At 42.9% G+C, this 24,384-nt stretch overlaps 1 protein-coding gene across 1 annotated transcript in view; it reads left to right on the top strand.

Moving 5' to 3' along the window:
• The window catches only part of LOC114815562, a 97,593-nt gene that overhangs the window by 60,738 nt on the left and 12,471 nt on the right, over positions 1–24,384 (top strand). The window contains exons 14-16 of the mRNA XM_029076849.2: positions 9,077–9,116; positions 12,780–12,831; positions 23,241–23,352. Of these exons, the coding sequence (XP_028932682.1) occupies positions 9,077–9,116; positions 12,780–12,831; positions 23,241–23,352 (204 nt within the window). The remainder of the gene's footprint in view (positions 1–9,076; positions 9,117–12,779; positions 12,832–23,240; positions 23,353–24,384) is intronic.

Genomic DNA, 24,384 nt, shown 5'->3' with positions numbered 1-24,384 from the left:
GAGAATACAGAATGAGTGGTGAGTGGTACGTTTCATAAAACTACTATAAGTTTCTGAAACTGGGAACAGGTTTACAATGTCAGAATGTGTGTATGAGTAGAAAGCAATGGACTATAAAAAGATTTGGATTTAAACCACTGATCGAGAAAACGACAATCATTATTTTCTGCCCAAAAAAAGCTGCCCTTTTGTTGGCTATAACCTTTATCCTTATTCACATTTCACAGGTGGAAGTTCAGGCAAGTCCCACTCATCATCTTCAAACAGCTTCCTCTTGAGAAAATGAAGTTCTCAAGATCCTGTCTCAGTATGCCAGTCAGGCCTTTTGTTTCTTTCTTGAACTGTTTGCAGTTTGCAAACCTGCCTGTAATCCACAGGGAGAGGAACTTCATTAAAATTTATTCATTCAATAGTATTTATTGAGCGCTTACTATGTGCAGAGCACTGTACTAAGCGCTTGGAATGTACAAGTCGGCAACAAATAGAGACAGTCCCTGCCCTTTGACGGGCTTACAGTCTAATCGGGGGAGACGGGCAGACAAGAACAGTGGCAATAAATAGAGTCAAGGGGAAGAACATCTCATAAAAACAATGGCAACTAAATAGAATCAGGGTGATGTACATCTCATTAAACAAAATAACAAAATTAATAGGGTGATAAAGATATATACAGTTGAATGAACGAGTACAGTGCTGAGGGGGTGGGACGGGAGAGAGGGAGGAGGAGAGGGAAGGGGGGAGAAGAGGGTTTGGCTGCGGAGAGGTGGGGGGGGTAGAGGGAGCAGAGGGAAAAAGGGGGGAGCTCAGTCTGGGAAGGCCTCTTGGAGGAGGTGAGTTTTAAGTAGGGATTTGAAGAGGGGAAGAGAACTAGATTGTCTGAGGTGAGGAGGGAGGGCATTCCAGGACCGCGGGAGGACGTGGCCCAGGGGTCGACGGTGAGATAGGCGAGACCGAGGGACGGTGAGGTGGGCGGCAGAGGAGCGGAGCGTGCGGGGTGGGCGGTAGAAAGAGAGAAGGGAGGAGAGGTAGGAAAGGGCAAGGTGATGGAGAGCCTTGAAGCCTAGAGTGAGGAGTTTTTCTTTGGAGTGGAGGTTGATAGGCAACCACTGGAGGTGTTTAAGAAGGGGAGTGACATGCCCAGATCGTTCCTGCGGGAAGATGAGCCGGGCAGCGGAGTGAAGAATAGACTCGAGGGGGGCGAGAGAGGAGGAAGGGAGGTCAGAGAGAAGGCTGACAACAGTAGTCTAGCCGGGATATAACGAGAGCCCGTAGCAGTAAGGTAGCCGTTTGGGTGGAGAGGAAAGGGCGGATCCTGGCGATATTGTAAAGGTGAGACCGGCAGGTCTCGGTAAGGGATCGGATGTGTGGGGTGAACGAAAGAGACGAGTCAAAGATGACACTGAGGTTGCGGGCCTGAGAGAAGGGAAGGATGGTCGTACCTTGATAGGTAGTGATAGGGAAGTGTGGGAGAGGACGGGGTTTGGGAAGGAAGATGAGGAGCTCAGTCTTGCTCATGTTGAGTTTTTAGGTGGCGGGCCGACATCCAGGTGGAGACATCCTGGAGGCAGGAGAAGATGTGAGCCTGAAGGGAGGGGGAGAGGACGGGGCAGAGATGTAGATCTGCGTGTCATCTGCATAGAGATGGTAGTCAAAGCCGTGAGAGCGGATGAGTTCACCGAGGGAGTGAGTGTAAATGGAGAACAGAAGAGGGCCAAGAACTGACCCTTGAGGAACTCCAACAGTTAAAGGATGGGAGGGGGAGGAGGCACCAGCGAAGGAGACCAAGAATGACAGGCCAGAGAGATAAGAGGAGAACCAGGAGAGGACAGAGTCTGTGAAGCCAAGGTGAGATAAGGTATGGAGGAGGAGGGGATGGTCGACAGTGTCAAAGGCAGCTGAGAGGTCAAGGAGAATTAGAATGGAGTAGGACCCATTGTATTAAAATATTACCAACAGTCTCTTAAGTGGTCTAACAAGCTAGCCATGATGTTTTCTCTTCTTCTACACTACAAGTTAGTGAAGATGCTAAACTTAGAACCCTGAGATAGAACTTAGAAGCAGCATGGCTTAGTGGAAAGAGCACAGGCCTGGGAGTCAGAGGACTCACAATCTGATAAAGAGGGAATGGAGTTATTTTATCCCAGTTTTACTGTGGAGGAAAGATGAGGCCCTGAGAGTTTAAAGGACTTGCCAAAGGTCACAAAGCAGTCCAGTGGCAGAGCTGGGACAAGCATCAGTGTCTCCTAGCTTCCAGTTCTGTGCTCTTTTAATTTTCATGAGAAATGCAATTGCAAACCCATAACTTTATCGAAATATACAATTTGGGATGTTTTTGAGTTTGTTGTTTTAAAATGTTCATTTGCGACTTTCAAATTGTTTTGGATATATTTATGAACAACCTGAAATATCCATGCAACTTAGATAAGACTGACAGAAAAACAGTACCATTTTTAGTTTAATAAGGACTCAGTAGCTGTGAAAGCCTTGACTAATAGGAAAAACCATGCGCTGACCCTTATTTCACATTAAAATGACCGGAGTTTGACACCAAAATGACAGCTGGTTAATACAGCTTGAGATTTTAAAGTGCTTGAGTATATGTAAATATTATGACTGATCTCATAAGTGTGTTGGAAGACACTTCAGGAAAGGTCCTTGGCTTAACAGTTTTCTCTGTTTTACGTAAAATCACAGAAAATGTTTTTTATCTGCCTCTTTTAAAGGAAATGGATAAAGTAGTTGAAAACATGTAATAGAGCTCAACAAAACAAAGATTGTAGTACAGTATTGGGTAGTTCTTTTAACATGTATTGCTGCTTTGTCCAGAGCCCTAAAAGTCAGAATCCCATATTACGATAACATTTATAGATAATGCTCCAAGACCAGCTCTCTGAGATGGAATGTCAGTTCTCAAAGTATGTAGAAAATGCACTGATAAATTTGGTTTTGGCCACTCCATTTCTCTATGCAGTGCCTTAGGGGAAGTGGTGGGAAATGTCAGATCAAAGGTAAATCATTGTGGGAATCATTAATGGACTGATCTCTTCTAGTGTTCCAAAGTGCTTTATCTTTTATGAGTTCTCAATTACAGTGTGGCCTATTAGAAAGAGCATGGGACTGGAAGTCAGGAGACTCAAAATCTAATCCCAGCTCCCCCACTGGCATGCCCTGAGGCTTCGGGCAAGTCATTTAAACATCTCTCGGTCTCAGTTTCCACATCTGTAAAATGGGGATAAACTAGCCTATGAGTCCCTTGTGGGACAGGGGCTGTAACCAAACTCAACCTTGTATCGATTCCAGTGCTTAGTACATAGTAAATGCTTAATGCCATTATTATCTTTTAGAATTTTATCTGGGATAATTTTTCATTTTTCTCTTAAATATTAACTAATACACTATGAGTTAGTAGAACTATTCTAGACAGGCTTGTTTCAGGAAAAACTGCGATAGCAGTAGGTTAAAATAGAATAGGAAGCATGAGTGTTAAATAGAAAGTCAGAGAGATGTGGCGTGTTAAAGTGAATTCATGAAGGGGAATGAGGGGGTAAAGGCATCAGCAGCAACAATTACTAGAGGAATAAATGAGTAAATTAGAAGTTCACCAGATCCAGCTCTTCAGAGGATGGTATAGGATCAGAGGAAGGAGAGTGGTCCAGAAAGAAAATATTCAGAGGCAAGGGGTGTGCCTTTTAGGCACTTGCTATTAGCCTAATAGCACCTATGCACGTCTCTATAAATTATTTATATTAAGGTCTGTCTCCCCCTCTAGACATAAGGTCGTTGTGGGCAGGGAATGTTTCTACCAACTCTGCCAACTCTGTTGTACTGTACCCTCCCAAGCAGTTAGTATAGTGCCTTGCAAACGGTAAGCCCTTAGTAAATACCGCTAAGTGATTGGTTGATTGGTGGTAGAAATACTTTTTAAAATTTAGTGAGAAGGAAGCTGTAGGAACTAGGGTAGACTGGGATGAAGTAATACTATTCCAATTTTTCTGAATGCATAAAAATGTTATACATTCACTATTTATGCAAGCTTTTATTATAAAAGTATTTGAGAAATCTGCCAACAGGAATTTAGAGGGAAGAAATTTAGCCTCTGAGTGATGATTTAGGCTGATGTGAAGACAAGTTCGAACCAGTTATTGTTAACTTTAAAATGGAAAAAATATTCATGGATCATATTTGGTGTACATTTTGGAGAATAGATTTGAGGCAAGCAAGCAATTCTGAAGTGTCTGCTATTCTTTCCAAGATGAAAGTCAATATCCGAAGGTATTATATTAGGGAAATAGTGCTTAGGTGGTGAGAAAACATTAACGGTGAATGGCAAGGGTGCAGAAATGCAGAAGTATTCAAAGAAGTTATGGGCTAGTGTACTTTAAAGATTGCTTTCCAAACTGTTTCAGGTTGTTTACAAACTCCTCTCAGAGCTCATCACCACCTTAATCTCTCCTCTTCCCTAATATGCAGAGTTGTGAGAAGTCACAGTAGCTATTGCCAGTTTCCTGAGAATCCATCATTTCTGCTACCTTCTCCCATCATATTCATCTTTCTACCCAGCACATCTTCCTGCCAATTAAGTGAAGTCTATAAAATAAATAGGCTACTGTCTTCTCTCCACAGTGTATAAAAAGAAGTTGATCTATGAAGTAAATACTTAGATACTTAGAGAAGCAGCATAGCCTAGTGGATACAGCCCAGGCCCGGGAGTCAGAAGGACCTGGGTTCTATCCCCTGTTATATGTGTAACCTTGGGCAAATTACTTAACTTCTCAGTGTCTCAGTTATCTCTTCTGTAAAATGGGGATTAAGACTGTGAGCCCTAGGTGGGACAGGGACTGTGTCCAAACCAGCACTCAGTACCATGCTTGGCATATAGTAAGTGCACAACAAATACCATAAAAAAATGGCAGGCTGATAAAATGTCACATGTCCAAAGTTGTGACGTTTTGTATTAAATATGGTTATTTAGGTGAGCAGACAGTAAACAAGGACTTGGGAGGCACATCAATCAATTGTATTTATTGAGCGCTTACTTTGTACAGAGCACTGTACTAAGCACTTGGGAGAATACTATATAACAGAATTGGTAAACGTGTTCCTTGCCCACAACAAACTTACACTCTAGAGGACAACTATAGAAAATTGAACAAAAATCTGTGACTAGCTGTTGTTTTTGTAAAAACCTGTGGCTTTGGGATAGCACCTCATGCATATATGCTTTCCCTTTCCCTCTTGACAACTCTTAGAGAGAGAAAAGGGAGGAAGTGGCAGTTTGAAATCCTGCTGAATTCTGATGTTTCAGACCAAAAATGCCAGAATGCTGTGGGACCTATCTGAAAATGCAAGCTTCAGCCTGGATGTGGACATCCAAACATGGAAGCTGAGCCAGACAGTCCCCTGTTACCCTTGGACCCTTGGACCATGGCTTCCAAGCTCCAGCACTTAAAAAAATAGTATCTTGAATGCTGGAGCCCAGATCTAGGCCAGACAAGGTTTTGAGGAGGAAGGGAGGGACGGTTAAGTACATGCTCTTCTTCTTGTAATTTATTGAAATGTCTGTCTCCCCGAATCAATTGAGCACTTACTGTGTACAGAACACTGTACTAAGCACTTGGGAGTGAATAGTATAACAGAGTTGGTTGACACGTTCCCTGCCCACGATGAGCTTACAATCTAGAGGGACTGTAAGAGATCTCTCCGACTAGATTGTGAGCTTCCAAGCACACACAGTAAGCTCACATTACCTTTGCTCCAAAGAAAAATCAGGCCCCACAGCTATTCTAAGGCCTGGAGTGGTCCCCAGACTCTGAACCTTAGATCAGTCTAATTTGCTTGGACTACGGGACGGGGAGTCAAGCAGAGGCATATCCATTCCATTCTTAGCTTGGACAGTGGCTAGCAAGTGGATGGCAATCTGCTTGTGCTGGGAGCATGGGAGAGAGTCAAGGCGAAGACTCAAGTTTGCTGCGCAGAAGGAGGTGGGGGTAAACGACTTCCATATTTTTACCAAGAAAAGCTTATGGATTAACTACCAGAACAATTGCATATGGAAGTGGGGCATTCTGGGAGAGATGTGTCCGTGGTGTCGCTATGGGTAGGGGATGACTCAACAGCGTAAGACGAGCCAAAGCCTGGTCAACTGGGGTAAGAACATAAGCCCCAATTCCACAAAACTTTCACAAGGGAAAAGCCTAGTTATCTGAATTGTAAATAAATGCCATTAAGAAAACAAAGTTCCAGGCTAAGGATAGGCATTTCCAGTTAAGCAATGCAATTGATTTAACAACTTTAAACACTACTAGGATCTCTCACACTGTGACCGTTTACATTGTTACTTAACCTTTGATGTGTGTATTAACCCCTGTACATAGTCTTAGCCTCTTATGACTTGAGACTCCTAAATAACACCCAAAAACTGCTCTTGGCCTCCAACCCTAGAAGCCAGATGGGGGTGGCTGTCGAGTTCTCCAGGCCAGGAAGATATCCCCCTGTAGACTGTAAGCTCCTTATGGGCGGGGGATGTGTCTGCTAATTCTGTAGTATGTATTCTCCCAAGCGCTTAGTACAGTGCTCTGCACATAGTGAGCACTTAAAAATGCCATTTGATTGATTGATATAGTACATAGCCATCTCTAGCTGGTGCTTGCTGTAATATCCTGAACCTACAGGATATGAGGTAACACTGTAGCCTGTCCCATGGTAGCAAGTTTGCTAGGCTATTGCCTTGCATGCCTCCCCTCACTGTAGCTGAATTCTTGTTAACATCAATCAGTCGTATTTGTTGAGTGCTTACTGTGTGCAGAGCACTGTACCAAGCTCTTGGGAGAGTACAATATAACAGAGTTTTGTGGGGGTTTTTAATGGTATTTAAGTGCTCATGCTGTGCCAGGCATTGTACTCAGCAGTAGGGTAGGTACAAGCTAATCGGGCTTGACATAGTCCATGTCCCACCTGGGGATGACAGTCTTAATCCCCATTCTCACAGCTGAATGTATGAATGAATGAATTTTGTAGAGTTGGTAGGCATGTTCCCTGTCCACGAGGAGCTTACTGTTACAATGTTTCAACATTTGGGACACATTTAGAGTATTGCAGTAGGTTCAATGGTGCAGGAAATTTTTGCACATTCTTCACAATGTTCTGCACCACTACTGCCTACTTTCGTATTGTACATGCTGTTCTAGCAGGACTGTGGCTGCCAGGGATGAGACAGTACAGTGTGAGTCCCATCCTACTACGGAACTTCATGAAAAGGCCTTCCCTGGTCCTGCTCCTTGCTTGGAAGATGGGGTGACGTAGTAATTTAAACTATGAAATGAACGATCGACCAGTAGGCATTATGAATCAGTAATTGATCATATCATCTTGAAGGATTTCTCCTGATTAATGTTTCGCAACCCAAAATGTGCCAACCTGTCGTGGATGCTCTGGGGTGTGTAACAGTACACGCCTTGTATGATATCACACACATGCACATGACTCTTCCTTCCAGTACCAAATATGCTTGTGCTAACTTGTAGGTCGAGCTCTTCTTGTGGGAACAAAGTTCCCTAATTATTCTGTTCTGTTGTGTCCAAATCATATAATGAAAACACATGTTCTAGCAGAACAGAGTATATTTACAGTTCAAGAATAAGGATGAAATAACTGAATAAATAATAGAATGTACAATTGAGTATGCATATGTTCATTAGTAATGAAAGTGGTATATAGCAAAAGTGCTAAGGAAGTCTGTTGGGTAGTTGCAACCTGAGGTGTTGGGAATTAATCAGGGAAGCCTTCTTGGTGGAGATGGGATTTTTAAGGGGCTTTAGGAGGAGCCCCAGCATTAATCCACAATGAATGCTGTAGGAAGAAGCATGGCTTAGTGGAAAGAGTACAGGTCTGGGAATCAGAGGACCTGGATTCTAATCCTGGCTCTGCCACTTGTTAGCTGTGTGCTCCTGGGCAAGTTACTTAACTTCTCTGTTCCTCAGTTACCTCATATGTAAAATAGAGATTAAGCTGTGAGCCCCATGTGGGACAGGGAAGGTGTCCAACCTGATTATCTTGTATCTACCCCAGCACTTAGTATAGTGCCTTGCATATAGTAAGTGCTTAACAAATAACAGTAAACACACCCCCTTCCGTCGCCCCCCCGCCCTCCCCCCCCCCCCGCCCCCGAACTGGTCCACTTACACCAGGACTTGCTATGTTAAGAGAAGCTGCCCTCCCCCACTGGGAATCTCATCCACCCTTTCTCCAGGTGAAGGGAGAAGAAAAAGCAGCATCTTGAGGCTTTCTCAACATTTATAACATTGGGAAGGCTGTGTCTGAGGCTGTGACATGTGACTGTTGGGTTCTAAGCTGTGAAAAGTGTGAAACTCTGCTTTGTTTATCATTTATTTCATTTATCATCTTTGTCTTTTAGTTCTTGTGTTTTTCTTTTGTCTTTCTTTATGTAGCTGTGACTAACACCAACCTTGCCGTACTCATGGATTGTAAGCCTATTGAGGGTCAGTGCCTGTGTCTAATTCTTAGAAATATATATTTTCCAGTTGTACTGGAAAAAAGCACTGTACTGTAGTTGCTTAATAAGCAATATTATTCCTACATAGTCTTTGAAAATGGGGGAGTTGTGATCTGGCAGATTAGATGTGGGAGGTTGTTGCAGGCAGGGTAAATAGCTGGAGCAAGGTTCAGAGACAGCAAAGTTGTGAATGAGATTCAGTTAGAAGGTATGCTTGAGAGGAGTGAGAGATGGTGAGTAATGCATGAAGAAGGGCACTATGTAAGATACAAAAGGTTAATAGAGAGCCTTGAAACCAATGGTAAGAAGTCTTGTTTGATGTGATAGGAAATGGGAAGCCATTGGAGGTTTTTGATGGGGAGAAATGGGTGCCAAGCAGCATTTTAGTAAGAGGAGCCACACAGCAATGTGTAGTATAAACTGAAGTGCGGAGAATCTAATTATAATAGGATGAAAGTTCGAACCCTGGTGGTGGCCATTTGGATGGAGAAGGGACAGACCTGTCACACAACAGGTTTATAAAGAGAAGATTGCTTTACTTGTTTGTTTTTCCCTTTATTTTAGCACCTGGCCTGACCGGAGTTGTTGGAGGACGCCCAACAGTGTAAGTCTGTTGAGCTTACTTTGTTAAAATACTATTTCTTTGTTGATCAGGATTGTGAACTTGCTCAGAGTAAGAGAAAAATGGAAGAACCAGTGATTAAAGTCCCAGTGGGCACCAGTGAACACTGACCCCAGAAGAGACCAGTTGCTCCAGCCCCACCTTTTACCTCGCCCAAAGATTCCACAAGGAAGGATAACTTTTCCCCTATATCCATCATAAATTATGATAGGCTCTTATCCTCCCCACTCTCTGCTTTGTAGACATGCCTTGTACCCTACCTTTCCAAGTCAAAGGCTGACCATCTGGAAGGGATGGATCATCTGGTGGGGGAGTGGGCCATGAAATAGGCACTCCCTTGCCTTAGAAAAGAGAGTGGAGGGGTTGAGAGCCATTGATTCGTGAACGGGCAAGAGGACAAGTGGTTCGTCATGCATTGCCCCCATTTATTTTCTTAAAGTTCCTGAAGTCCCCATTTCACCAATATTAATCTGTTGCCTGACATACCCACCCAGTATAAGTAACTGAATTGTATCGTGACATCTCATAGTTTTTTCAGTGAAAGCGATACACCCAGCAAGGGGACAGTGGAGGCCGCCGCTGCTGATGTCATCTGTTACCACCGACTCTATCCTTAATCTCAGCTAGTTGTCTCGTAACATGGGTTGTTGGCCATCAGGAGGCTGGGTACTATGGCTCAACACAACTCGTCATCACTGCTTAAATGAACACAAGTGCACGGTTGTTGATGCCTGTTGTGGGCAGAGATTGTCTCTCTTTATTGCTGAATTGTACTTTCCAAGCGCTTGGTATAGTGCTCTGCACACAGTATGCGCTCAGTAAATATGATTGAATGAATGATGGTTAAGAAATCTAAAAAAGCCCTATGCAAGTAGGAAACCTAGGACAGTAGTGACTCAGTTGCTGAAATGTCAGCCACCTTCTTCAGTATCATCCTAGGCAATTGAGTAACTTTATTTAGAAATCTATTACTCCAGCTGAATGAAGAAGTGGGGCTTGAAAAAGGATCCCTCAAAATTGCCTGCATCATTGAAATTAGCCCCAGCAGAGAACCACACCTGATGTGTCTTAATCTTATGGTACAAAAACAAACATAAACCTACAAAATACAAAGAAAATAGTGAGGTTTTTTGTTTGTTTTTATAAAAGGTATCTATTAAGTGCTTACTATATGCCAGGCACTGTACTAAATGCTGAAATAGATACAAGATGATCAGGTTGGATTCAGTTTGGGTCCCACAAAGGCCTCCTTGCCTTTATCCCCATTTACAGATGAAGTAACCAAGGCACAGAGAAGTTAACTGGCTTGCCCAAAGTTACACCCCAGACAAGTGATGGGGCTGGGATTAGAACCCAGAACCTCTGTCTCCCAGACCCATGCTTTTTCCATCAGGCCACACTGCTTCATCTCTGGTTGTACCATAGAACATCAGGCCCTGTGCAACAGTCAGAATAGAAGTTGCCTAGACGGTAACTGTCCTATATTGACCATGAGTTAGCCAGATGCAGAGCCAACATTGTAACACTGAGTGAAACATGACTTCCTAATGAATGCTCCTAGGAAAAGGTGCTGGATGCACCTTCTGATATGGACTTCCTTTCTCTGAGTGAAGGCTTTATACTTGATGTGCGCCCCCAAAACAGTCCCTCAGTGGGTTAAGCTAATTTGACCCTGAATTCAGTGGAGAAGGGGTTGTCAATCACACAGATGTTCTCACTGTCATTATCAGAACCATCTTTGAAAACCAAAAGATTACCTTTGATTGCAAAGTTACTCTAAAATAGTGTACCTATGGTAGTTGTGTACCGAATATAGTAGCCATGCAACTTTAAATTCATATAATGTATCAATTGGCTTTTTCCATCTACATTGCAATCACAGTGATCTGAAGTTCCAATTATCTGAACTAATTGAAAAGGAGAGGTCTTCAACTAATTGGAACTAATTGGGACCAAGGGTCCTTTGGATAATTGAATGTTTAGATGACTGATCATTGCCTGTCAGCTGAGATGATGTGGGGAATTTCATTCCTCACTGGCCTTGTGTTGTGTTAATTTCCTGTTTGGTCTCTCGCTGTCTCCTGGCAAACTCTTTTGTGTTTGCTAATGTTTCACTTTGAAAGGGAAGTTGAGGGGAGAGGCACAACTCCAAATCTGTCTAAATCTGCCCAGCTCTTCACTTCCTCCATTCTCCACGGCAATTCCCTCAGCTCTTTGTCCAGATTTGTTGTGTTAATTTTGTTTGGTCCCTTCTGTTTTCTTCTGTTTGTTTTGTACTATGCCTTAACTTGAAAGGAAGGCATTGAGCAGTGCTTTATGGGCAGAGAGGAGTGGGAGGTGAGGGAGAGCCTCTGCATAGGCTTCTGTTTTTAGCTCAAAATTCCGCAGCTTTTGGTCGAGCTCTTTCTTACTACATTCCCAGAGCTAGTTTTGCTGTGGGTCCTGTAGGGATAACATCTTAGGTTCTGTGGTTTGGGGAACCTTGCAAAGTTGCTTCTGTCTTGTCCAAGGTAGGAAATTAGTTAGTGTTCTGCTCTGGCTGCTCCTTCATGCAGTAGGAGGAAGCCGAGTAGTCTAGTTCATTCATCCATTCAGTCGTATTAATTGAGTTCTTACCGTGTGCGGAACACTGTACTAACTGCCTGGGAGAGTACAATACAACAATAAACAGACATATTCCTTGCCCACAACACGCTTACAGTCTAGTGACCTAGTGGATAGAACATGGATCTGTGAATTAGGGGACCTGTATCCTAATCCCGGCCCTAATTGCCTGCTGCGTGATCTTTGGCAAGTCACATAATTTCTCTGTTCCTCAGTTCCTTGATCTGCAAAAAGGGTATCAAATGTTATCCCTCCCCCTTAGAATGTGAGCTACAGTATGGGACAGAAACTGGGTCCAACCTGATTGTCTTTTATCTACTTCAGCACCTAGTACTTTGCTTGTCACAAAATAAATATCCAAATGGTACCACATTATTATTATTAGCTTCCCAAACTTTCATTAACCCAAATACGGCCAAAGCCCAAGCCTGCTCAAAGGTTCCTCTCTCCTCCATTGTTTGGGAATCGTTGAAAGGCACTAATGGCAACAGAAGTAAATTTAGGCCTTTCCTTCTTCCCTTTAGGGTGTTCTGGCAACTTTGGTCTTGATTGGATCACAGCTTTTCTCCATTAAACCTTGCTTCTTTTCATTCCCAGATCCCCTTCTACTAACTTGGTCAGTCTCCCTCTCCCTTTCTAGGTCTGGAGGATCAAAGGCAGAGCTGCCAATGTTGGTCTCAGTTTATTAGGTGCAGTCCTCTACACTCTCTAACCCTTACCTTAACATATACATTGTGTGTGCAGTGCTACTCAGTATCATCCATCTCTCCCTTTGTCTTTAAGATTTTGCTCTTCTCCCATCATTTATGTATGCTCATGAGTCTGCCCCTGTGTATGCCTGTTTCCTTAGGGAAGCGTATTAGGTAGGAAGGAAGGAAGCATACCAATTGATTAGTGAAGCAGAGCCAGAGGTAGGATCTCCTTATGATGGCCAGGACCAGTCAGTGGGTGGGATCAGGGTAGGACCCTCACCTACTTTTGCTTATGGCCCTATAAATTATTATGGTCTATCCTGATTGTCATTCTTTTTTGCTTTTCCAGGTCTCCGGTTCTAAAACCATTCTTCTTCTTGTATCCCAAAAAAAAGGTCAAGGTAAAGGACATTCTCCATATTATCAGTAATAATAATAATAATAGTGACCGATATTTTTTAAGATAATGAAAAATGGGATTACACAGCACATTATGGAACAGAGTCAGTAAAATCAAACTTTGAACATTTAAAAAACCTGTTGTAATAAAAATACAATTATTTTTTAAGGACACTAACTTTTTATAGTCTTTTTTGGAAACAGTTTTCACGATTACATTTGCCAAAGGAGCATAAGCAAAAGTAGTTTGGCTTCAAAGATTAGCTAACAAGCATCCTTTCTAAATAAGAATGTGGCACAAGAAACCAAAATTTGCTATTTCAGTGTCACCAAGGATTTTTTTTTCCTCCTGTGAATAACTAAACACTGAAACTGTCTGTTCAGTTGAGGTTTTCAAAGACTGCCTCAGAGGAGAAGTGTTGTTTGAATTTTATACTTGTTGATTTGACACTGAAAGCCTAAAGTACTGAAAAGCAGAACGTTGGGAGCAGTTACTAACAAAAGGAGAATACATTTCTGTTTGCCACTTGCAAAGTAACTGTTCTGTTTCTCGGGGTGCAGGTCCAAGAAAGAGTCTGTTATGTGTAATAATTTAGGAGACTTGCCACACTGAGAGCAAATTCCACTGAAAATCCAATAGTCACTATCAGATCTAGGAAGGTGTTTTATTGGTTTTTTTATGAGGTATATGGCTGCATTGTGAAGTACTGTCCAAAGTTTGAGGCACTACTAGGTAGTCCGCTGAAGTTATAAGGATGACCCTTTCAAATTCAGGCAGATGCAAAGATGGTTTCCAAAGGACATATTCCCTCACGTCTCCATATAGTGGCAAACCAAGGGCCTCCCCCTTAGACAAAAATTGTCTGACTTTGCTCTCCCCCCTAAATCTCCACTTACAGAGATCATTCACATGGCTTGGGGTGCCACTGAAAATGTTCCCCTCCTACCTGCCATGATTGAACTTCTGAGTTTAGTGCTCTGAATATCTAAAATAGCCCTGGAGTGATACACTGGTTGGACTTGGACTATCCTGAAGCCTTAGACCTCAAAACCTAAGGTGCCAAGTTGGATCGGCACAGAGCTGAACCCGATTAAGTTTGTGCTGGCTCAAGAAACCATTGGGCTCTTTGGGCTCTCTGCCTGCTGCCTGTGTCTAATGTTGATGAGGCAGCCTGGGGAAAGGAGGCTAAAACCACTTAAGTCCATTGACTGGCTATTTAATCAATCGATCATATTTATTGAGTGTTCTCTGTGTGGAGAACACTGTACTAAGCAATTGAGAGAGTACAGTGTGGCAGAGTTGGTAGACACGTTCCCTGCCCACACAAAGGCTTACAGTTTAGAGGGGATAAACAGACATTAATATAAATACGTTACATATATGTACATAAGTGCTGTGGGGAACTAATCAATCATATTTCATAATCAACCATATTTATTGAGCACTTATATGCAGAGCACTGTACTAAGCGCTTGGGAGAGTACAGTACAATAGAATTAGCAGACACGGTCACTGCCCATAACAAGCTTTCAGTCTAGAGGGGAAGACATCCATTAATATGAATATATAAGTAATTTATAACATATAATTTAAAGATATGTACATAAGGGCTGAGAGGTTGGGGATGGGACGAATATAACTTTGGGCCTGGAAAAGCCCAAACCTAAATTTAATTTGCCTACCAATCTTGGGTCAGGTAGAAGCTGGACCCAGAATCCAACCCAAACAGTGGCCTGCATGACTCTAACATCCAAAACTATTCTGGTCGACCAGGGGACTAAACTAGTTGGTGCTATTGCTCAAAAGTGGAGTGAGTAAAGGGGCTCTTTTAAGAACATTTAGTTGCTTAACAGTTCCACCTCTGCCTCTAACATCAATCCCAATTTCACATAGGGAATGATAAGGTGGAACTGAAGGTTAAAACCATTGGCCAGTGTACAAAATGTTTTGCATGGGCTGGTATGAACAGCAGAATCATCCTGTGAGATAAATGCAAATGATTTATATTGTCTGCCTATATTCTGCACATGTAGCCTTCATCACAGGGTTCATCCCTCTAAAAATAATAATGTTGGTATTTGTTAAGCGCTTACTATGTGCAAAGCACTGTTCTAAGCGCTGGGGTAGACACAGGGGAATCAGATTGTCCCACGTGGGGCTCACAGTCTTAATCCCCATTTTACAGATGAGATAACTGAGGCACAGAGAAATTAAGTGACTTGCCCACAGTCACACAGCTAAGTGACAGAGTTGGGATTCGAACCCATGACCTCTGACTCCAAAGCCCGTGCTCTTTCCACTGAGCCACGCTGCGATGTGGGTAGGGATTGTCACTGTTTATTGTTGTACTTTCCCAAGCCCTTAGTATAGTGCTGTGCGCACAGTAAGTGCTTAATAAATATGACTGAATGAATGAAGTTCAGGGATAGGATGCTCTTATCTGAAGTAATAAAGGTATCTAGATTTGAAACTCCTCTTGGAACTAGAGGATTCTAGACTCATTTTGAATCTGATTTATTTGCTCTTAAGAGGTATTATTCACATATTTGGCTTCTCGTAGAAACCAGCTTTAATTTGGAGCCAGCCATCATATGAAAATTCAGAGTGGAGCAGATCCAGTTCTGACTTCCTCTTAGAGGCATCGTTCAAAATACTTAAAAAAAACCCCAAAAAAAAGATGTGTTTCATCACAGAAAAGGCAAAATGGACACGTAACCTACAAAGTTGTGTTGAAGGGGTTAATTAAAGGGACTTTTATTTTCCAGGTTCAGAGTAGAATTGAGATGGAGGTGGCCTTTCCAAGGGTTAGGTTTTGTTTTTAGGGTGGAGCCAGTGAATCAATCTTATGCAAGGGAGTGTAGGGAAAAGTCAGGAGTCAGAGACCGTCATGGAGAGCGGGCTGAAACACAGCTGAGACACCCTCTGCGTCATTTCCAGATGTAATTAAATCAATATTCTTTACTGCTCATACTACATAAATTGTTATTTTCCCTATTTGGGAAAGTAAAAATATAAGATTTTACAGAGAGTCATTCTTAGACAGTTCTTACACACTTGTCAAATATTATGTTTTTAATTTTTTAAAAATCTCTGAGACCTCTAGAAAACTAACCCTTTTTTCCACTGACTCAGTCATTCAAATAACACAATTTCACATTCCACAGTGTTTTCCAAGAAAACAGTGATACAGTTATACATGACTTAGCAGGATATAACTCACAACATTGCACAGATATTTAGTAAAAAAAAGTCTTCGTCTTACGATTACTTACTGCAGTTTGTAAGATGATGATCTTAAATAACTTTGAAATCTGTTTTCATTATAGTTAAAATCTAACGGAAAAAGCATTTCTAGTAAAACAATAATAATTCTATAAAGGTAGTACATCTTGTGATGGAGAGAGTTGCTTTGATAACTACCTTGTTTTAGCACTCTCTGTGGAAGAGATAATGCTGATGTGAGGTTTTGAAGCACGGAGTGGAATTCTGAAGCAGATTCTCTTGTTCCATGCTCCAGAATTAGTTTGATCCTTTGTTGATGTAACTGTGCATAATTTCCTTATTGAATTTTCTTTCCCCTAGTAGTTCTCTCTGATTCATTTATCATATTTGCAGGTCCACTCTAAAGACTTATCGGAAAGTTCCCCTTTGGGATGTGTGAATTTCTGTCTGTATTCCTCTGTCCATTCAAAATTAGCATTTAGGAGTAAATTTAGGAAGCAGTGTCTCATCATTCATTTGGAAGAGTTGTTCTGGTGCAGACTTTTGCTTTCTGCCTTACTTAACTGCTCAGAATCTTGTTACATAACTTTTAAATCCTACTAAAGAATTTGCTAAACCATATTTGTGCAGATTGCCACTAAATCCAATGGTTGTTCCTATTTCCACCAAGAAATTAGTTATCAAGGTATCCCCTCAAACTGCCAAGGAATGTCTTAGGTCATGTCTGACAAAAGCAGTCACAGGAGCATGTTGAAAAAATTCACTGTCAGTCATTGGTATTTATTGAGCAGTTACTGTGTGCAGAGAACTTTACTAAGTGCTTGAGAGAGTACAGTTCAACAGACTCGGTACACACATTTCATGCCCACAGCGAGCTTTCAATCTAGGGTAAGGACAGATAGGGTAAAGACTCCTCCCTCTCTACTCATCTCGACTCTCTCGCCCCCCTTTCCCTCCGCCGCATCTCCCTACTACCCTTCCTTTCCAAAATCCTAGAACGAGTCATCTACAATCGATGCTTAGAATTCCTTAACTCCCATTCTCTCCTAGACCCCCTCCAATCTGGCTTCCGTCCCCTCCACTCTACCGAGACTGCTCTCTCTAAGGTAAACCATGACCTCCTTCTTGCCAAATCCAAAGGCTCCTACTCCATTCTGATCCTCCTTGACCTCTCTGCTGCCTTTGACACTGTCGACCATCCCCTCCTCTTCCAAACCTTATCTCACCTTGGCTTCACGGACTCCGTCCTCTCCTGGTTCTGCTCTTACCTCTCTGGCCGGTCATTCTCAGTCTCCTTCGCGGGCGCCTCCTCCCCCTCCCATCCTTTAACTGTTGGAGTTCCTCAAGGGTCAGTTCTTGGCCCTCTTCTGTTCTCCATTTACACTCCCTCGGTGAACTCACTCGCTCACACGGCTTTGACTACCATCTCTACGCAGATGACACGCAGATCTACATCTCCGCCCCTGTCCTCTCCCCCTCCCTTCAGGCTCGCATCTCCTCCCGCCTCCGGGACGACTCCACCTGGATGTCGGCCCGCCACCTAAAACTCAACATGAGCAAGACTGAGCTCCTCATCTTCCCTCCCAAACCCGGTCCTCTCCCAGACTTCTCTATCACCGTGGATGGCACGACCATCCTTCCCGTCTCTCGGGCCCGTGATCTCGGTGTCATCCTTGACTCGTCTCTCTCGTTCACCCCACACATCCTATCCGTTACTAAGACCTGCCGGTTTCACCTTTACAATATCGCCAAGATCCGCCCTTTCCTCTCCACCCAAACGGCTACCTTACTGCTACAGGCTCTCGTTATATCCCGGCTAGACTACTGTGTCAACCTTCTCTCTGACCTCCCTTCCTCCTCTCTCGCCCCTCTCCAGTCTATTCTTCAGTCTGCTGCCTGGCTCATCTTCCTGCAGAAACGATCTGGGCATGTTACTCCCCTTCTTGAACAACTCCAGTGGTTGCCTATCAACCTCCTCCAAACAAAAACTCCTCACTCTAGGCTTCAAGGCTCTCCATCACCTTGCCCCTTCCTACCTCTCCTCCCTTCTCTCTTTCTACCGCCCACCCCGCACGCTCCGCTCCTCTGCCGCCCACCTCCTCACCGTCCCTCGATCTCGCCTATCCCGCCGTCGACCCCTGGGCCACGTCCTCCCGCGGTCCCGGAATGCCCTCCCTCCTCACCTCTGCCAAACTGATTCTCTTCCCCTCTTCAAAACCCTACTTAAAACTCACCTCCTCCAAGAGGCCTTCCCAGTCTGAGCTCCTCTTCTCCCTCTACTCCCTCTACCACCTCCCCTTCACCTCTCCGCAGCTAAAGCCTCATTTTCCCCTTTTCCCTCTGCTCCTCCACCTCTCCTTTCCCATCCCCACAGCACTGTACTCGTCCGCTCAACTGTATATATTTCCATTACCCTATTTATTTTGTTAATGAATTGTAAATTGCCTTGATTCTATTTAGTTGCCATTGTTTTTACGAAATGTTCTTCCCCTTGACTCTGTTTATTGCCATTGTTCTTGTCTGTCCGTCTCCCCCGATTAGACTGTAAACCCGTCAAATGGCAGGGACTGTCTCTATCTGTTGCCGACTTGTTCATTCCAAGCGCTTAGTACAGTGCTCTGCACATAGTGCTCAATAAATACTATTGAATGAATGAATGAACAGATGTAAATGTAAATAATTAAATTACAGATATGTACCTAAGTGATATGTGGCTGAGGGTAGGGAGAAGCAGCATGGCATAGTGGCTAGAGCACAGGCCTTGGAGTCAGAAGATCATGGGCTATAATCCTGGCTTTGCTACTTGCCCGCTGTGTGACCTTGGGCAAGTCACCTAACTTCCCTGTGCTTCAGTGACCTCATCTGTAAATTGGGGATCAAGACTGTGGGCTCCATGTGGGACAGAGACTGTGTCCAATCCAATTTGCTTGTATCCACCCGAGCGCTTAGTATAGTGTCTGGCACCCAGTGAGTGCTTAACAAATACCATAATTAGTATTATTATTATTATCAAGTTCTGATAGGGTACAGATTAAAATGCATAGATGATGCAGACGGGGGAAGGAGTCAGAGAAAAGAGGGCTTAATCAGGGAAAGCCTCTTGAGGAGATATGACCTTAATAAGGCTTTAAAGGTGGGGAGAGTGGTAGTCCCATGTATATGGAGGGGGAAAGAGTTTCAGGCCAGAGGCCGGATGTGGGAAAGGGGTTGGCAGTAAAATAGACTAAATTGAGGCTTAGTGAGCAAACTGGCACTAGAGGAGTGATGTTTAGGAGATCAGTGAAGTAAAATAGGACGGGGAGAGCTCATTAAGTGCTTTAAAACCGATGGTAAGGAATTTCTGTGTGATGTGCAGGTGGATGGGCAGCCACTGGTGGTTCTTGAGGAGTGGGGAATTATGAACTTTTTTAGAAAAATGATCCACACAGCAGAGTGAAGTATATATTGGAATGGGGAGTAACAGGAGACAGGGAGGTCAGCAAGGAGGCTGATGCAGTAGTCAAGGAAGGATAGGAATAAGTGCTTGAATCAGCGTAGTAGCAGTTTGGATGGAGAGGAAAGGTGAGTTTTAGTGATGTTGTGAAGGCAGAACTGACAGGATTTGCTGACAGAGTGAATATGGGTTGAATGAAAGAGATGAGTTGAAAATTATGGCAATTCACCTATATCTTATTGGTATTTACGGTGTCGAGCTTGGTTTCTATGCCGGAATGATAGATAAATTTGGTTACTAGCATTTCCTATTGCAATTAGGCATTATAATGCTGCAAAACAATAGATTAGGTTTGTGAAAAGGGTATTTGTTCTCCAGGATCACGTATTTGTGAGTACATCATGATTGAGTCTGACTACTTGATAACTGCTGTCCCCAGATGTTGGTGCCCTCACATTCTTCCCTGAACCTAACCTGGACTCTAGGGACTTCCCTGAGGCCTCCCAGTGTGACTCAGGATTGGGGAATGGTACCAGGAGTGGGAAAAGCCTGAAATTCTGCCAGGAAGTTGCGCTGACATTAAGGTTCCCAGGGTGGCAAAGTTATAGGGCGGGAACTAGTGTCCAGTGCCTCCAAAATCATTGACCCTATCTCCCTGGCACAACACTCTTAACCATAAATTGGCCCTTAGTGAGTTTCTCCCCATAAAGATTTAGGACAAAAATGAATTCTTTCCTAGAAAAGTTAGTCTTAAAACTCCTCCCATGATTTGTGCAAAATTGTAGTGTAGTAGATGTCAACCCCCACAGCAACTGTTGTTCCCTTCATGTTGTTCCTAAACACCCCCTTCTCCTATGGATTTCCAGTTGGACACAGCCATTGATTTCATCCCCAAAGACTTTGGCACTGCACTCCCAGTCTTTCTCAGCCCAGGCCTTCGAGACTATCTCAGAACTTCCAAGCAAATGCAGTGTAAATTCATCCTAATAGCACTTTCCAGTAAACAAATACTTTTTCATTAATCATGTTGGATTGTGACCTCGTTTCTGAAGGAAAGAATTTTCATCATTTTTTCTGCATGTCTGTGCTTGAATAACTTGGGGTCGTACTCTCCCTAAACGCATAGTACAGAGCTCTGTATATGGTCTGTGCTCAATAAATACCACTGATGAAAATTCAGTGGGCTGATTTCATCTGAACATGATTGAACAGTAGAGGGCCCAAAGCTGCCCAAATCCAGTCATAACAGATTCTTGTGAGGAAAAGATTATACTTGAATTTTTTAATTAATACTGACCTCTAATGTCAAGTATGGGGCAGGATTGCCTACTCCGTATGGTACCAAGATATTTTGACATTACTCCTGGCATATGGGTGTCTATTGTGAGGTCCTGGCATTGCAGCCCGGATATGATTAGGAGGAGTTTGAATTCCTGGAGGGGAGGCTGAAGAGAATGGAAATGCTTTTCTTGGGAGATTACTCTTTGGAGGTAGCCATAATACAGGCACCCATAAGAAACAAAGAGCCTTCAGTTTAGTTACTTGGCTCACGGATGTACTATACAAGCTTCTTCAATTTAGTAGACATCAGGCTTCCACATAGGTTTCATTTATCTCACAACGTGTCCCTGAGTAAGCAATGAAAAGCACCTCCTGAGAGAGGCCTTGTGCAGAAGCCGTGGGGGAGGGGACTCCAGGAGCATAAATAGGAAGTGTTTTATGCAGTAGTGCGCTAACTACATGGAGTGACAAAACAAATCCTCTCTCTTTGAAAAGACTTGCAGGGTGAACTGCAAGAAACTGGCAGACAGACCTGATGGTCTGATGTAAACCCCATCTGTGCCATTGGCCCTTTTTCTCCCAAAGTAGCTCAGTCAATCAGGAGTATCTTACTGACTGCTTACTGTGTGCAGAGCACCATGCTGGGGAGAGCACAAGCACTTGCTCCCTTTATTCATCTCCCCCTCCCAGCCCCACAGCACTTATGTAGATATCTGTAATTTATTTCAAGCAGCATGGCTTAGTGGAAAGAACACGGGCTTGGAAATCAGAGGAGTTGGGTTTTAATCCGAGCTCCACCACTCATATGCTGGGTGACCTTGGGCAAATCACCCAACTTCTCTGTGCCTCAGTTACCTCATCTGTAAAATGATTAAAACTGTGAGCCCCACATGGGACAACTTGATTACCTGTATCTATCCCAGAATTTAGATCAGCGCTTGCAACATAGTAAGCGCTTAACAAATGCCATAATAATAATAATGATGATGATGCCTGTCTCCCCCTCTAGACTGTAAGTTCATTGTGGGCTGGGAATGTGTCTGTTATATTGTTATACTCTCCCAAGCGCTAGTGCTCTGCCCCTAGTAAGTGCTCAATAAATACGATTGATTGATTGACCATTCAGTTTGCCTTCCCTCCTGTAGGCTAAAATCCCCAATTCAATCAGTCAGTGGTATTTATTAAGCACTTACTATTTGGGAGAGTACAATAGAGTTAGTAAACATGATCCCTGCCCCTAGCAGAGGCTGGAGAAGAGTAGCAGCCATCGTGCGAACTGATTCAGTACACATTCATACAAGTACTTCTTCCTATACCGAATCTACTTGCACCAAATTGTGGATTGTGTTATAAAAGACCAGACTCAGGCTGTGGGAAGATCATTCCGTAATTCTGGGATTTTTTTATAAATTGTTTAAAAACCTCTCTAAGTGTGATGTCCAGAAGTGTATTCAGTTGTTTACTGTCCAGGGGGAGAGTGTAAAGGAGTACTTTTCAACTCTTGGCATGCCACACCCATGTTAATCTATCTGATGGTGATATTTTTTTAAAATGGAGCTGTACTGCTGACTCAGTCACATTTCGGTTGTCTGTTACTCCAACTCCTTTTTTGCTGTACTAAGGGCATAGCCATTCTTTCCCCATCCAGGATTTGTGGTTATGTTTCTTGTTTTTAGGTGTACAACGTAGCATCGACCCTGGGCAGAGCACTGTTCTAAGCACATGGGAGAATACAACAGAAACAAAAGACAAAGTCTTGGCCTTCAAGAAGCTTCCAATTTAATGGAAGAGTATGATTTATGTAGTCATAAGTTATTTATAATTAATAGTAACGGGAGCAAGACCAAAGATGGAACTGGAAATAAATATGGAAGAGAAATAAGTATGAATAAACTTACAGCCCCTCTAGATTGTAAGCTTTTATGGGCGGGGAACATGTCCCCTAATTCTGTTGTTTTGTACTCCACCAAGAGTTTAGTGCAGGGCTCTGTGTGTAGTAAGCGCTCAATAAATACCATTGATGGATTGTATGAAGATGAAAATGTGAAGCTTCTTGTGGGTAGGGAATGTGTCTACTTATTCGGATATACTCTCTCATGGAGCTTCTAAGCTAGCCAGGGAGGCAGCTATTAAAATAAATTACAGGTGAGGGAGACAACCAAGATAAAGATATGTACCTAAATGCTTTGAGGGTTAGAATTCAGGTACATAAGTGAAGCAGAAGGGAGGGAAAATAGGGTAGTAAGGATTTGAAGATGGGGAGAATAAGGGTCTGTGAGATATGAAGGGGAAGGGAATTCCAGACAAGAAGGAGTGTTATGAGCAAGGGTTTGATGATGAGAGAGATGAGAACGAGGCATAATGAGGAACATGGTAGCAGAGTAGCAAAGTGTACAGACTGGCTTGTGGAAGAGGAGCAAGGATAAAACATTAGTTATCTTTGTAATTCATTTTAAAATGGTGACATTTTTCAGATCGACATCTTCATTAATAAACAACATGTTGAAACATTTGAGGAAGATCTTTCCTTCACTACAGACACGATTGTTTCACCTGATGTTACCAAGACAGATGATGAACTGAAAGGTATGCTTGTCTCCAGTATCAATCTCTGCCCTGGTAGTTTCATACAGAAATAACTCTAAACTTTCCTTTCAGTGGGGTCTCTCTTCAAAAAAAAATAATAATAATGGTACTTATAAAGTGCTTACTCTGTCTCAAGCAATATACCAAATTCTAGGGTAGATACAAGATGATTATATTGGACATAGTCCCAATCCCTCATAGAGCTCACAGTCTTAAAAGGGGGTAGAGCAGTTGGCTTTACGCCCGTATTACAGATGCATAGTGAACTAAAGCAATTTGCCAAAGGTCGTGCAGCTAGCAAAAGGCAGCACTAGTACTAGAATCCATGTCTCCTAAATTTCAAACCCTGTGCTCTTTCCACTAGTCCATGATGAGTGAAGTTAACATGTTTGGTGAGAGGGTGGAGTCACTGTCAATTTTCAGCTTTTGACACAATTGATTCCTGAAAACTGCCTTTGAATATTTGCAGAGTAGAACCAGTATTCTCATAGGACTGTGAGCTTCTTATGAGCAAGGAAAATCCTACCAACTCTGTTGTATCATACTCTCCCAAGTGCATAGTACAGTGCTTTGCACACAGTAAGTGCTCAATAAACACCATTGCTTGATTGATTAAGGAGAAGTGGTATAAGTGGGAGGTTAGTTTCTGAACCAAGATTAAATACTCTCTATTTTTACTGTAATTACCCCAAATTGTGACTCAATAATATGGTAGAAGCATAAAATAGCTACATTAATAGGCCTATATTCATTCAATAGTATTTACTGAGAGCTCACTAAGTGCAGAGCACTGTACTAAGTGATTGATTAAGTCAGAGGTTAGTACAGTGCTACAGTGCTTATTAAATACCATAAAAAGTCAGAGTTTCAGGATAGGACTTGTACTTAATCAGAGGTACAATTAGATGTATGGACCCTCCCTGGTGACCCATCGCTGCCCCTCAGCTTCTCCCCATCTGTTCCTCCTCAGGCTTTTCTTTGTAATTTTTCCTTCCTTCTATGTGGCTTTTAAATTCATTTCCCATTTTTCCA

The sequence above is a fragment of the Ornithorhynchus anatinus genome, chromosome 12 (genome assembly GCF_004115215.2).
Source record: "Ornithorhynchus anatinus isolate Pmale09 chromosome 12, mOrnAna1.pri.v4, whole genome shotgun sequence".
Taxonomy (NCBI): Eukaryota; Metazoa; Chordata; class Mammalia; order Monotremata; family Ornithorhynchidae; genus Ornithorhynchus; species Ornithorhynchus anatinus.
The sequence above is the reverse complement of the archived record's forward strand: the minus strand, read 5'-3'. Positions and strand labels throughout refer to the sequence as shown.